We start from the raw sequence: 15,192 nt of genomic DNA on the forward strand, positions 1-15,192 counted from the left end.
AGCAGCAGGCAGCGAGCTGATAGCGAGTTGGTTTATTTTTAGGTGGCATTGTTTTGTGTGTGTGTGTGTGTGTGTGTGTGTGTGTGATTTTCCTTTGGTGAGGTTCCTCCTGGTCTTTTGGTGGGGAGCATTTGCACACCTCTGAGTTGTTGGAAGGGATTGCATCCAGTTTTTGTTCGCACAACTACCTTGAAAGAAGCAACCAGACTGATGGGAAAGCATTATCAAACTGCCTTCTTGGCTTGCAGCAAACTAATTCTGTTTGAGGAGAGTAATTGAACCTGGGCTTGAATGTCCTGTTGGACTGACTTTGCACACCTGCTTCTGGCTCCTGGACTACCGTTTCAGCCCTTGCCAACTCTCTTTTGCACGCTCAGTTTTTGTGTGCTTTAGTGTAAGCTGCTGGGCTGAGCAACTCTGGAGCTCACCCCTGTGGTCAAAACCTTCTCCCCAGAGAGTTACACTCCTGGTCACTTGGTAAATTTGTTTCAGATGACAATGGCGGCTTTGGAGAGAGGGGACCTCCATCCTCTCTCTGCTTTCCGGTCTCTCTTTTTTATCTCCCCAGCAGGGAGGCTCTTCCTAATGTTATAATTACCTGCAAACATTGTGGTTCGTTGAGGTGGAGCTTGCAGGAGCCAGGGAGGGGGGCAGGCGGTTATTTTATTTCAAGTCAGCTTGGAAGCTGGAGTCTGTTGCAGTCATGCCATCACCCTGAAAGCGGGGCTTAAATTACAGGCTTGACTGTGGCTTCCCCCCCCCCACCCCCTTTTTTTCTTTCAGAATTTGTGCCAAGTTGCAATTTACTTAATGAAATCCTGCTCTTTGGTTCGGCGGGGATATCTTTTGCAGATGTTGACTCGACTCAGCCCTTCCCCAAGCTGGTGCCCTCCTGATGTTTCAGACCATGACTCCCATCAGCCCACGCTGCCAGCACTGCCTTGATGTTGAGGGGGGGTTGATGGGAATCACAGCCCAAAACATCTGGAGGGTGCCAGCTTGGAGAAGGGCTGATTTAATCCCATGCTTGTGTGTGCTTGCCGCCCCCCACCCGCCCCACCCCCTTTGCACTGTTTTTAAAAAATGTGAACCGTGCAGTTTTGTTTCCGGCTTTGTTTTGTTCCTAACAATGTTGCGATGGCCGCCACCAACTCTGTCCGTGTGCAGGGGGAGAAAGTGGCTGTCACGTCCTGCCTAGCTTCTCTTCTCTTGCTCCCCCCCCCATTTTTTTTTTTGATAGGACCTCTTAAGGAAATAAACCTTAGAGAGTGAGAAGTTTGACATATGCCGCCACGGATCTTTATGTACCCTGCCGATTTGTAATGGCCAAACAGATCAGATGTCTCAACCTCCCCCCCCCCCCTTTCTGATTTTCCTCTGCCTCTGGCGTTGGTTTTGGTGTGGGAGGGGGTTATTTTACTTAGGCCTTTGGCTCACCCCTCTTCCTCTGCCAAAGACTGCACTGAGGTCACAGGATCACAGCCCTGCAAAAGCCCTCATCCAAAATAGCACTGGGTTGCTGTTGTTGTTGTTGTTGTCATTCCTTTTAAAAAAAATTCCTTAATCGCCATTACTAACAACCCCAAAGTGCGGTAGCATTGTGCCGTATGCAAAGCAAGCAAGCAATGAAATCAATAAGAGAAAGAAATGACGACACACCGATACAAATCATAACACCCTTCTTTCCCAAGACGACTTGGATGGTGAATGTTGAGCATCCAAGTCCGAAGCATAGGAAATAAAACCCCCACTAGCAGTTTTTGAAATTAGCCAGGTGCCAGGCGCATTTTGCTACTAACACAGGTCCAGTTACGACTTCGTGGAGCTTTCTGGGCACCAGGTTGGCAACCACAGTTAAAAAACCTCTGCCTTAGTCTATACCATTTCCACTTCCACTGTGTGTGTTGCTGAGATAATAGAAACATAGATTTGTAGTGTTGGAAAGGGATCCCAGGGGTCATTTAGTTCAACCACCTGGCGAATAGGCATTCCGTTGTGTGGCAATTGTAACCGAGATTTGAGCTGCCATTTGGCACCTAGCTTATATACCGGAGTTTCTAACATTGCCCACCAGATGACATAAAGGCAGCCTGGATCCTTCATCCCTCTGGAGATGTGCAGTTTATGTATTCCTTTTTCCGCAGTAGTCAAAGTCTTGTACCACAAATGTAGATCTTTCAAGACGACGGGGCTATTGAAATCCTAGCTGCTGCTCACATCCATGACACAAGCTCTTTAGAGCAGCAAGATTTCATGTTGTCTGTCTACATTTTCAGTAATGATGGTTGTGCCACTTTTTTTGGACTATCTCAGCTTCATCCTGGCAGTGGGGTGGCTTGGATCCCTGCTTGCTGGGTTGCCTGTTGAGGTGTTTTGTCTGTTATGGGGGCAGGGAACTTCTGTCAGCCTGAGGGCCGCATTCCCTTGCAGGCAAGCTTCTGGGGGCCACATGTGAGTAGCAGTGGGCAGGACCAGAGGCAAAAAGTCGGCCAAGCAGAAGATGAGATTTTTGTAATAGTGGGCTATTTTCCAGGGTGAGCCGGTGTGGTATAATGCCTAAGAGTGTTGCTGTCTTCCCTCATCCCATTCTAACCTCTCAAGGCCAGCCTTAGTCCACATGATGCCTCCCAGATGTTTTGCGCTATAACTCCCAAACAGGCTGGGACTAACGGGAGTTGTAGTACATACATACATACATACATACATACATATCCTTTATTCGACTGATAGTCAGAAGAAACATTTCTCAATACAAAATTATACAACTAAAAAAAACACCAGAAGAATACACAAATAAAATAGGACAGCACTAGTAAACCTTATACAGATAACCCACATCAAGGCATTCGATTTTACGCTTCCGACACTTGAGCGCCAGGAAGAGGAATTTAGCCACAGATAAGGCTGTTTTCCCAGTGGGCTTATCCAGCAGATATGCAACCTGCCTTTCTCTTGATCGAAAACTAACCTGGGATAGATATGGGGCTATGAGATATTGGGAGTTGTAGTTTAAACCATCTGGAGGATGCCAGGTGGTCACAGGCCATTTTGGCATTCCTGGTAAAACCTCACACCTCTCTTCAAGGCTTGTCCCCCTTCCCCTGTTTTTAACTGTGTGCCTTCCATCAGAAAATGCAAAAGGGGGAAAAATGTCTGTAGAGTTTGGGGTTTCTTTGTTGTGGGTAACAAGCTGCGAATTTTCTCTGCTAGGTCTTGCGGTTGCATTATTATCATTATCAGAAGCGCAGGGCGAATGATGCCCACAGCCTCAGCCAGCGCAGGAAGTGGTGAGACTTGCCAGGAATGTAACTTGCACCCTCAAGATTAATTAATAACCAGCGCTGGCTTTGGGCCACGCTCCAAGGATCAGGGAGAGATAAAGCGAGCAAAAGGGGGCAGGCGGGGGAATGCTTTTCTAAGAAGGGCATTTAAAAAGGAGCTGGTGAGTTCTGTCTTTTAAAAATGAAAAAACACGGCAGTGCTTAGTTTTTGCAGAACCGCTGCATGTTATTTTGCACTTAGGATCTGAGGCCGGAGGATAAAACATTTGCACAGATCCATTGTGTCGGGGACACCCACCCACCCTCCTGTGGCTAAGGGGTCCTCCGCAATCATCCGAGGCTCACAGCTTAATTCAACCTTTGCCAACATGATACCACCTGGATGTCTCACACTACAACTCCCATCAGCTGCCAGGGGACAGTGCGGCTCTGTTCCCATCAGTTTCCGTGCCATATAGCTGGCTGGGGATGATGGAAGTTGTCATCTGGAGGGCACCAGGTTGGTGAAGGCTGCTCTAGTCACATGTTGCTTGCCTCTATACTGTCAGAGCGCTAGTCTGTTGGCAAAAGCACCAATGATCTTAAATGGAATAGTGATGCGAAGCCTTGCAAACCCTCTCAGCGTTGCCAAACCATCCTCTAACCACACTTCTGAAACCAGGGGTGTGTGGACAGCCCTACCCTCAGGAGATTTGCTTTCTGGCTTCCCTATAATCCCCGAGTTTCCTCCCCGCCTCACAAGAGGTACCTCTAAAGTCCTTTTGACTTTTTTCTTTTGGCAAAATTTGGGGGGCAGCTCTTACGGAAACCGTGATTGCCATGGGCCCTCTCCGTGTGTGTCTCCCCGCCCATGCACTCAACCTCAAGGAGCAACATAAAGAGGCGGGGAGGGGTCTTTCAAGGGAGGGGTGTGGGGAGTAAAGCGAGCTGACAGCTGACTTAACTCCAAAGGTATGTCTCTGAAGAGTTGGCTTGTACAAACAAGCAGTTTGGGGCTGTGAAAGCGCTGCTCCAACAATGCCCCCCCCCAAAAAAAAACCTGTCACGGATCTTCTGTCTTGGGACCCGCCAATCTCGCCTCGTGCATAATAATGAAATAACGAGAGAGGGAAAGCTTTTGAGGAGAGAGGGAGAGAGAGAGAGAGAGCTGGCGGAGTTGGTTGCAGGCCATGCCTCTTGCAAGTTTTCCACCACCAGATAAGTCCCCTGCTCTCCATTGGAGCTCTTAATGTAATGGGATAGTTCTGGAGGCAGGGTTTAGCTCTGTTTTATAGTGATGCATTCCAGCTGAAACTTGTAAGGCTGAGGTATTTTAAGTATACTGGCTTGATGAAAATGATTCGAAGCAGTGTTGGGGCAGGATGCGGGAGGGGGGCAGCAGAGGTTGACGACTACATTTTCTGGCTTTAAAGTACCATTTTCTGCAGGGGGAATTTTACTTCTTCCTTACTCAGCTACTTCTTACTGAGGATATTCGTTGTGGGTTGATCCTTATGAATGAGAAAACATGCAGCATGGTCTCTAGAGCAAAGGAAGGGCCACGGAATAAATTTCGAAGTGGCTGGATGCGGAGATGTGATGCCCTGCACAGTCCCTTGATTCGCCCTATGGCGAGCAAAATCAGAATACATTGTGCAAAAGTTTTGTAGTTTAAAGAAACGCAGAATAGACCAGGGAAAGGCAAAGCATTCAGATTAGCTCCATCTGAGTAATATGTGTGTGGGTCTCAGTCGTTCCCAGAATCCCACCTACCTTTGCCGAGAATTAGAGTTGTCTAAATGCAGGGTAAAATTAAATAAAGAAGCAAGGATTGTGCGTGGTGTCATTTAAAAGGGGATTCAGACAGTAAGAAGTCCAATCTGGAGGTTATCTCTGAGTGCTGCTCTACTATTTTTTAAAAATAGTAAGAACATAAGAAGGGCCTTGCTGGATTTAGACCAAGGCTGAGCTAGTCCAGCATCCTGTTCTCACAGTGGCCAGCCAGATAGCTGTGGGAAGCCGACGAGCAGAACCTGAACACAGGCACACCCTCTGCCCCTGTGGTTTCCAGCAACAGGTATTCATAAACAATTACTATCCCTGGTGCAGAGCATAGAGCCATCGTGGCTGGTAGCTTTGGATAGCCTCCTCCTCAATGAATTTGTCCAAACTTCCTTTAAAGCCATCTACATTGGTGGGTTAGGTTGAAAGAGGGTGTCCGGCCCGAGGCCAGCCAGTGAGCTTCATGGCAGAGTGGAGATTTGAACTCTGGTCCTAGTATAGCACTGTAGCAACTACACAACACTGGGAAGTCATGTCTTTCATCCCAGATCTTCATGTCAGTTGACCGAGGGAGTTGTCTTATTCCAGGCAGGTTGCAAGCAACCCTTATATCCTGCACGGTTTTCAGGGATGAAAAGGCTGCTGTTTGTCAAAGTGGAGAGAAGCCCCCTTTTTTTGCCAATGGGCTCAGCATTTATTATCATCAGGTGACTCTGAATGACATCCTTTCCCCCCCCCCAAGGAAGTTGCCTGTGGAATTTTTTGTAAGGACCACAAAGTTACTTGTTGCTTTCTGAGCCCAAAGCAAACCGGTTGGAGGCAGGTGGCCGTGTTCCAGGGGTCTGGCTGGAAGCCCTAAGTTACGTGACATCTATGTCTCTTCCGCCGCCCCCACCCCATCCCTCCAGTCAATGTTATTTCCCTTGAATGGGTTTCAGAGTTCAACAGGAACTGCATCTTCCTCCACAAGGTTGGGCAATTAAGCTGCCTTCGGGTTTTCGAATCCTTCCCCTTAGAGCGGAGGCTAAGTGCTGGGTCTCAAAGGGACACCTCCTTTGGAAAACTGGAAAATCTGAGGTGCTTTTGTTTTCCTTCCTCCTAGAAAGAATACATTTTTATTACCTCTAGACCCCACAATTATATCTATCAACACATGCACACAGAGAGACCTATATATATGCACATTTACATACATGTACCATCAATTGAATATATTGTTTTTAGCATGTCATAAATAGTTCTCCAAATGCTCAAATGTTAAGAATTTAAAAATCCCGTCAAGTATTAAATCTTATTATTACCAAAAAGCAGAAAGCTTGTATTCAAATTCATGGAGGAGAGGACTATCAATGGCTACCAGCCATGATGGCTGTGCTCTGCTTCCGTGGTCAGGAGCAGCAATGCTTTTGAAAACTGGCTGCTGGAAGCCACAGGAAGAGAGAGTGTGCTCTTGTGCTCGGATGCTGCTTGCAGTTTCCCAATGGAGGCGTCTGGTTTGATGTGGATAGTGGACTAGATGGGTGACTGGCCTGATCCAGCAACAGGAATAGAAATGGAAGGCATGAGTGTATTGCACCTAACCAGCCAATGGTCAGGTAAGACTGGGCTTGTGCCAAATATTTCACTTCCTGTCCCTTCTGGGAACCCAGCCCCCTCACCCTGCTGCTTCCCACCCACCCAGGTGTGTGCCAAGAGGGCAGTCTTCACCTGTAGCAGGTGAGGATGAAGCTTTCCTGACTATATGAAGATAAAGAATATGAGACGTAGCCCAGGCAGGAAGGAAGTACTGGTGGCCATTTTTGTCTTGCCACTGTTCCTAGCGGGCTTGGAAGCATTTCTCACCCAAACCTTATGAACCTGTTCATCCTCCCAGGTGAGCAGCCTGTTCTAGATGGGGGCTGCACTCCCCGCAAAGCATTGACTTTGCCATCTTGAGGTGTTTATTGATGCAGTATCGGAATTAGTAGCTCAAGTGACCTCTGTGGCTCAACGTGGCTTTTATCAGCTGATCTGCAAGCTGTCATCTTACCTGGATGGTGATACCTTGGCTCCTATTCCCCATGTTCTGATAACGTCCCATTTAGACTGTTGCATTATACATGGGGCAGCCGTTAAGGAAGGTCCGGAGACTGCAAGGGGTCCAGAGCAGGGATGTGAGATTAAGTGGGTCGACCTTATAGCACCTGTGCTTCGCCAGCTCCGCGCTCTCCCCATCACCACCTCAGTCTGTTTCCAGCTCATCAATTTAAAGTGCTGGCTTTATCTCATTTAAAGCTGTAAGTCAGTGGTTCTCAAATGCTTGGTTCCGTAAACCCATCCCCAGTGTCTGCCGCTCTACCCTATAAAGAGCATTATTCACAATAGTGGTCTGCACGACTCACTAAGGAAGATAACAACACGATAACATTCAAAACAGCAGCAGTGAATTGCACATTTATTCAAAATCCAGTTAAAACTGTTTAATTGAATTAATCCAACAACATTGATGAACTTGGTCCGGTGATGCCAGCTTTTAGAAGTCTTGATAGTCATTTACACCCACAGTGCCCCCCCTGCCAGCCCCTTGCATCTTAGTGCCCCCCTCAGTACCCTATCCCCCACCCCTCAGGGAGCAGTACCACCCACTTGGAGAACCACTGCTGTTGGTAACTTGGGAATAGGCCAAAGTCACTTTCTGCCATAGTTAGCGCTACCCAAACCTTTGGGTGCCCCCACCAAATGAAGCCAGCTGGGCAGCTGTCAGCAGTGGGACCCCAGTTGGAATAGCCTGTGTAGGGAGGTTCTCCTGGGGCCAACTTTGCATCTTTTTGTTCACCCTTTCTGGTCACCCAGGTCTATTAAATCAATTAGGTCACCCAAGCCTCTGTCTTTTAAATGCATTTAATTTTGGGAGTTGCTGCCAGGCCTGTTTTGTTGTGTTTCTGCAGTTCCCCCCCCTTAACCCCCCCCCCTGTAACCATTTCCCATTTTTCTTTGTGTTCCATTTGTTTGTTGTTGTTTCACTTTATTTATCATAAACTGTCCAAACAAATCCCGCGTCAAAGGGCTGTGGATCACAGCTCAGGGCAAACTGATCTACCAAACGATTGGGGAATTATTAACACAAGCAAATGAGCCAAAGAAGAAAAGCTGTTTTCATGTATGCACTTAAAAAAAAAGAAGAACATTTCCCCCCCTGTGACTGCTACTCTTGAGAATCCCCAAGGGCTTGGTTGATTGACAAAACATGAAACCATTTTCTCGCACCAGCCGGATTATTAAGCCTGTTGCATTGTCTGGCTGAGAGGTGGGGAGAGCACCATTATCTCCACCCCCCTCCCTTCCCTTTCTCCCCTTTTAAAATTGTAGAGTTACAACTCTCAAGTTAAAACTCTCTTTTAACAAAGCTGCACAGTTCCAGAGATTGTTCTCCAGGCAAGCGGGGTCTATATTTCCCCTGCCAGTGAAATTTGAGAATGAAAGGGGAAGGTGGGGGCAGTGTGGAGTGGGGCGGGGCGGGGGCACTAGGCCCCTGTTTTTGAAATCCGGTGAGTCAATGGAATCTCTCAAGCAAAATGATGGCATCAGCCTGTGTGCGAGTTAATCGGACTTGAAGGTATGAAGGCAGAGGGGTCAGGAGGCCGCCGTCTCGTGATAGATTGTCAGGGAGCTGAATACCAGCTCCTTGCCAGGTCCGTAGCTCCGCCCTGAACCGAGAATCCTGGCCTGGTGTTGCACAGCCACAGTGGGGAAGCCAAGTCCGGCCAGAGCTGGAGAGACCAGTCCCCACACGCAGGAGCAGGCAGAGAGTCATTGTTTGCCTTCTGATTCTCTGTTTGCTTACCAATTGAAGCCTGGCATTTCTGAGTGGCTGAGCCCCATTTGGCCAGGGAAATGGCGTGCGGGCGGTTGGAGACGCTTTCAGAAAGGAAGGGGCTCCCATCTCTTTGACAGAGTTCCTTGGAGGAGGAGGGAAAGCATTTTGGAGAGTTCCGGGAAAATGTTTCCATAGGAATCCTCCAAAACATTTGGGTTGGAATATTTATCAGACTCCAGGGTTATCTCTGGCATTCTTTCTGAACTGCAGTTTGAAGCAGAATAGAAGGCGACATCCAGCTGTTTTGGTCAGGGAAGAAAGTTGACGGGATTGTGGATTTTCACTGAACTTTGGCGGCAGTGGGTGAGAATCTTTGAGACTCAAGAGGAGTCATGATGGCTGCAACTTGCCTTGTCCCTTCCACTGCCCTCTGGCAGACTCTCCTTCCAGCCTAGTGCCATCCAGATGTTTTGGAATCTGCCTCACATCAGCCTTGGTCAGCGCTTGACAGCTATCCTGGCTGGGGCTGGTGGGAAGCAGAGTCCATAACATCTGGAAGGTACCAAGGACCAATAGTCTTGGATCAATCGTTGCCAGCCTTGTGGCCACCAGGTTGGATCCCTGAAGTCTCTTGGGATTAGCTGTGATTCCTGCATTGCAGGGGGTTGGACTGGATGATCCTTTGGAACCCTTCTAACACTGCTATTCTTTGAAGAAGAACAACAACAAAAATCCCATTTACAAACTGGGTTACCAGGGGCTGTGGGGCACAGAGCCTGGGAGTCTGTGTATGTACAGTCACTGCCCTGGAACAGTATAGGTGCTCTCCCACACTCCAGAGCAAGCCTGGGGAGCAAAGAATGAATCATAGAAGAAAAGTTGGAAGGGACCGCAAGGGCCATCTAGTCCAACCCTCTGCAATTCAGGGACCTTTTTGCCCAACGTGGAGCGCGAACACCTGACCCTGAGATTAAGAGTCTCGTGCTCTTCCGACTGATCTATCTTGGGGCTATGAAGATGTGTGCAGTATTGACCACCGCAGTAGCTGGCTGTGTAAAACCTCTGGATTGTGCTGGACTTCCACCCACACCTGGTTAATGGAGCCAGGTCTCCTGTACTCCAAGCTTTGGCTGCTGACTGGAGTGAGCTTCTTGTGGCACCTGCAAGTTTGCAGACTCTTGGACACTAGGAACACAGGAAGCTGCCTTTTACTGAATCCATCTAGTTCAGCATTATATACACTGGCAGGAGCTCTCTGGGATTTCCAGGCAAGGGGTAGTTCTCAGGTCCTAGCTGGAGATCCTGTGACTTATCTGCGTGGCAGGCAGATACCCTGGCTCTTCCTGAGCTAGGAACAGCGATGTTTGGCACAGGGGGGTGGGGTGGGGGTGGGCAGCCTTAAGCCTCCTTAACAGAGTCAGGGAAATAAATCCTCTGAGCACTTGAGAGGCAGGAGATGCTGGGCGTGTGCAGAACTTGAGTGTGGTTCAGCTGTGGCAGCAGAAAAGAGCTGAGTGAAAGGCGGGGCGGCCAGGGAATTGACGCAGATAGGGTGCTTGCAGGAGGACTTTCTGTTTATTTTACGGTCATCCTTGGAATCCCCCGAATGGTTTTTTTTGGAAAAGAGCCTGCTGAGCTCTCCAGATTACATGTTTTGAAAGCAGCTTCACCTTTCCAGGGCCCCTTTCAAGGATGTCGATTCCTGGGCTGTGCAGTTTTGCAAGTGGGGCAATGCGAGGCAACCCTTGGGTTATCGCTCTGCCTCTGTTTCCTGGGGCTGTGGAACAGGGTAAGGGAAAGGAACCGGGGGACGGGCAAGGAGGGGGGGGGTTGTTTTCCCGACGCTCCTTTCTAAGCCCTAAATCTTTGATTGTCACTAATGCAGCCCTGTTGAAAGTCCAGTTGAACTGGTTTGCAAATTGCATGCACAAAATCCCGAACCCATTTGGGATCAGCTGCATTTGGGTGACTGAGGTCCACTTCTGACGCCAGTTGGACACGCAGCATGAGGGTTTGCTGCTTCGGAAACTAACCTGCCCTATCTGTGTCTCCTCTTCTCCTTAGATGCCAGCATGTCCCCTGACGCAATTAAACAAAGCCATTGGTGCAACGTCGCCTACTGGGAGCACCGGACGCGCGTTGGGCGCCTCTACACCGTGTACGAACAGTCCGTCAGTATATTCTACGACCTACCTCAAGGAAACGGCTTCTGCCTGGGACAGCTGCAGCTGGAGAACAGGAACGAGACTGTCCGCCGGACTCGAAGTAAGATTGGATATGGGATTTTGCTCAGCAAGGAGCAGGATGGCGTGTGGGCCTACAACCGCAGCGAGCACCCCATCTTCATCAACTCCCCGACACTGGACATTCCCAACTGCCGGACTCTCATCGTGCGCAAAGTGATGCCTGGCTACTCGATCAAGGTCTTTGACTACGAGAAGTCTTGCCTCTTGCAGCACGCCACGGACTTGGGGTACCCCGACGGGCCTTTCGACCCCAACAGCGTCCGGATCAGCTTTGCGAAAGGCTGGGGACCTTCCTACTCCAGACAGTTCATCACCTCCTGCCCCTGTTGGCTGGAGATTTTGCTCAACAACCACAGATAGCCGCTCCAGCCTTGGAGGAGGAGGAGGAGGAGAGCCGAGCGGGACATGAGACTTATCCCCAAATATCATCTACCTAGATTTAATATAAAGTTTTATATATTATATGAAAATATATATTATACTTGTAATTATGGAGTCATTTTTACAGTGTAATTATTTATGTATGGTGCAATGTGTATATGGACAAAAAAAGGAAAATGCACTTTGGCTTAGAGGTCTTTCAATACAGTTGTGTTTGTTTTTAAGGAGGAAAAAAATTATACAGCAAAAATTGGAAGTAGCGCCATGTTTGGGCTGTATAGTTTTTTATATTAAAAAAATAGTAATACCCAGAAAAAAAGCTAATACCGGACACTCGTTGATAATAAAGTATTTGCATTATAGGTTTTGCCCCCCTGCCCCCAAGTGTCTAATTTTTAAAACAAAGGAAGAATATGTAAGGAGACATACTTCTAGGACAGTGGTGGCGAACCTATGGCACGCGTGCCCAAGTGGGCACGCAGAGCCCTCTCTGTGGGCACGCGCGCCATCGCCCCATCAGGTTCGTTTTTTTGTGGTTTGCAAAGGTGACAGCCTCTCCCCTCCCCAAATGCCGCAGCGGGCGGGAAACGCTCCCTATAGTAAGTCACGCTTCAACAGAAATGGATAAGGAGAGGGGGGGGGGAAACCTCCTCAGGCCTGTCCAATGGGCACTTAGTGAAGGCGTGCTGCCTGCGAGGGGCCGGGCGATTCTCGGTGTAGGAGGTGGGATTTGATGCGGACAACCCAATGGGCTTGGAGCAAGGACAGGACAGGCAGCTTTTGCAACCGATGAGCGTGTCGTCCGATCGGCTCTAGGGCTGTCGGAGCAGCTTAGACGTTGGCTTCTCTTTTCCCGCTTGTTTGCCCGAGGCCTCGAGTGGTGGGCTGTGATGAAGCGAGTCTCTGGGGCCCCGTCCTAGGGCAGCGGCTGCTGCTGCGAGGCACACCAGAAGTGTGACTGGTGGGTAATTTGGAATTAATGGGGTGCTTAGCTCAGGTCGGTGGTGGTTGTGAAGTCCACCCCCCTTTTTTGTCCCCGTTGGTATGTCCCCTCATATATTCCTTTCTCTTACTTGCTATGGTTGAGCCCCCCAGGGGGGAGGGCGGGAGATACCATTACACGGGGGCAAGTCCCATTGAATTCAATAGAACATTACTTCTGAATACACATGGATAGGGGTTTTTCCTGACCTGAGTGTATTATTGCCCTCATAGTGGGGTAATAATCATATATTTCACAAATCGCTTTTTTTTAAAAGTCGGCATAAAAACTGCAATAACTTAAATAGTTTCTAGCAGACTAAAAGCAATTCAGTGGAAGAACGTCCATTCATGGCCCATAAGGCTTCCTAAAAATAAGATTAGAGCTATTCTCCCCCTTCAGGTGATCTTGGTCCTAGTCAGGGGTCAGTGGGAAGGAGCTGTGCCAATAAATGTTGCGTTTTGTACTTTTCATATGTATGTTTTGTGCTTTGGGGAACGGTTTTGTGGCCTCTGTTGATGTCAGAGCATAGCAAAAGTTATTCAACCTTTGAACTGCCTCTTAAGTAACATGTATACATTTTCTGGAGGCAATTTGTGTTTTCTTGAATTTTAGTAAATCAGTAATTTAAGAAAGGCAACTATTTATTTTGAAAATATACATAAAGTGCAGATATAAGTTCAACAACTCCTCCCAAAAAAAGCTCAACAACTCTCCCCCATTATCCCCCGGATTGGCACTTTGTGATAAATCATTGGGTTTTGGGTTGCAGTTTGGGCACTCGGTCTCTAAAAGGTTCGCCACCACTGTTCTAGGATATGAACAAAATGGGATTTTGGAGTCCAAAGTGGAGCTGAGAAGTTTGCGTCTGCAAGTTTTCTCTCTCTACACTCCCCAAACCTAACACTTGTTTTACCTGGGTGGCCTTAGTTACTCTTAAACAATGATAATCAAGAACACGGACAATTCTGCTGTATACAATCATACAGGACCCAGCCTCTTGTCGTGTTGCAGCCTGCAGATCGTGGATTTTCCTAGTAGGTAAAAGGTGCCGTAGACCATTGGTCTGTGTAGCTCAGTATTGTCTACACTGGCTGGCAGCAGCTCCCCAGGATTTTGGGCAGGGTCTCTCCTACCTTGGGGCCTGAACCTGGGACTTTTTGCATGTTAAACCATGTGGTCCACCACTGAGCTTTGGTTTTTTCCTTCTAAATAAAGTAAGGCTGTAGTCCACATGGTTTGAAATTAAGGAGCTGATTTAAATAGGTAGTTGTATCATACCATGTCAGATCATTGGCCCAGCTAGTTCAGTGCTGTTGATACTAAGCTGCTCTCCCAGGCTTCAGGCAAGAGTTTCTCCCAGCTCTGCCTGGCGATTAAACCTGAGGCCTTTTGCATGCAGAACAGGTGCTTACCACTGAACCACACAGCCCTTCTGTAAAATTTCCCTTAAAAGTTTTTAAATGTGCCAAAACGAACCTCTCCCAAGTGTTTGTTCTCAAGTGACCAGAAAAGAGAACTTATGGCACAAGTTTTCATTTTTGTCACCACAGCTAAAGAACCAGCCTTTGCTAGACAGGAGCAGTGGCGGAAAGCCATAATATGAAGCCAGCCAGCATATCTTTCAGCATTGTGCATAGTTAATTCTGCCTTTGATGGCTGTGGGGAAAAGCAACAATATCTGTTAGGCACTCTGAGCTTCCTGCCATCTGCAGCTTTTTACATACACACCCACTCAAGCTTAGTCTTGCAGCCTTAAGGACTACAGATTTCTTTTCTCTCTTTTTTAAATGCAAGATTCCCAAGGACCTCAACTGACCACTCAGGGCAAAATTGCACAACAGCAGGAAAGAGGCAACAGTCCTGGATAAAAGACTCTGCAAGGTAGTTTTATTTTCGGTGTGATGAACTTCTGAATGACTCCCCCCCCCCCCAATACTGAGTTTTGCCATGATAAAAAAAACTACAAGGATTCTGGGATGTGGGGAATCCAGCCCTTTGCTCTGTAAGTGCTTTTGCATAGGTTTGCATGTGGAATGGGGTTTCAGGAGGGCATGTTCCTTTGGGCAGGGACTGGTCTAGCCGTTTCTTGGAGGACTCGCCTCTATGATTTCAGGATCCTTGCGGGGGGGCCTTACTTACATTATCTCCATTCAAAGAAACTGCAAATATTTCTATTGAGCCAGCTTCATAGGTAATCAGATAAGTAGAAAAGCCTATACAGACAACACAACTGTTTGCTTTTTTTGGTCGTGTGGTGCTCATTTGGGTAACAAATGGGACAACTGAAAATGAAAACAAGAACCAATGAAGGAAGGGCTTAGGGCCAAGCTTTCTCCCTGGTCGTTGGATTTTTGTGTATGTTTCTTGCTTTGGAGCAGGCGAGTTCACAGATCCAGCACTGCTCTGGCAATTGCATTTTGAGATTGTAGCCAAGGAAGCAGCCTATGCAAGACAGGAGCCGTGTGGAAAGTGCTACAAAATGGGTAGGTGAGCCCAGAAAACCCACCACTGCCGGCACCTGTATTTTCTTGCAATAGCTAATGAAGCAGCCTATGCTGGACAGCAGCTGTGCTGGTTAAACGCTGCTGAACTGGTAGGTGAACTTGGGTCTAGCATTTGTATTTCCCCGCGCTCTCATTTTAAACAATTAGTGCGCTCTCTCTTCCCCTCCCACACCCCTGTGCTTCCTGTTCTGGGTCATCAACTATCAAGAATGTCACCCTCTTTTGCCTGACTGGTTCT

The 15,192-nt window shown here is 48.0% G+C and overlaps 1 protein-coding gene across 1 annotated transcript in view; it reads left to right on the forward strand.

Annotated features, from left to right (window-relative positions):
* SMAD6 (SMAD family member 6) overlaps nt 1–11,782 on the forward strand; it is a 55,953-nt gene extending 44,171 nt beyond the window's left edge. Inside the window, exon 4 of the mRNA XM_033166684.1 lies at nt 10,903–11,782. Coding sequence (XP_033022575.1) covers nt 10,903–11,444 — 542 coding nt within the window. The 3' untranslated portion in view covers nt 11,445–11,782. The remainder of the gene's footprint in view (nt 1–10,902) is intronic.
* Nucleotides 11,783–15,192: the final 3,410 nt, after the last annotated feature.

The sequence above is a fragment of the Lacerta agilis genome, chromosome 13, assembly GCF_009819535.1.
Source record: "Lacerta agilis isolate rLacAgi1 chromosome 13, rLacAgi1.pri, whole genome shotgun sequence".
Lineage (NCBI taxonomy): Eukaryota > Metazoa > Chordata > Lepidosauria > Squamata > Lacertidae > Lacerta > Lacerta agilis.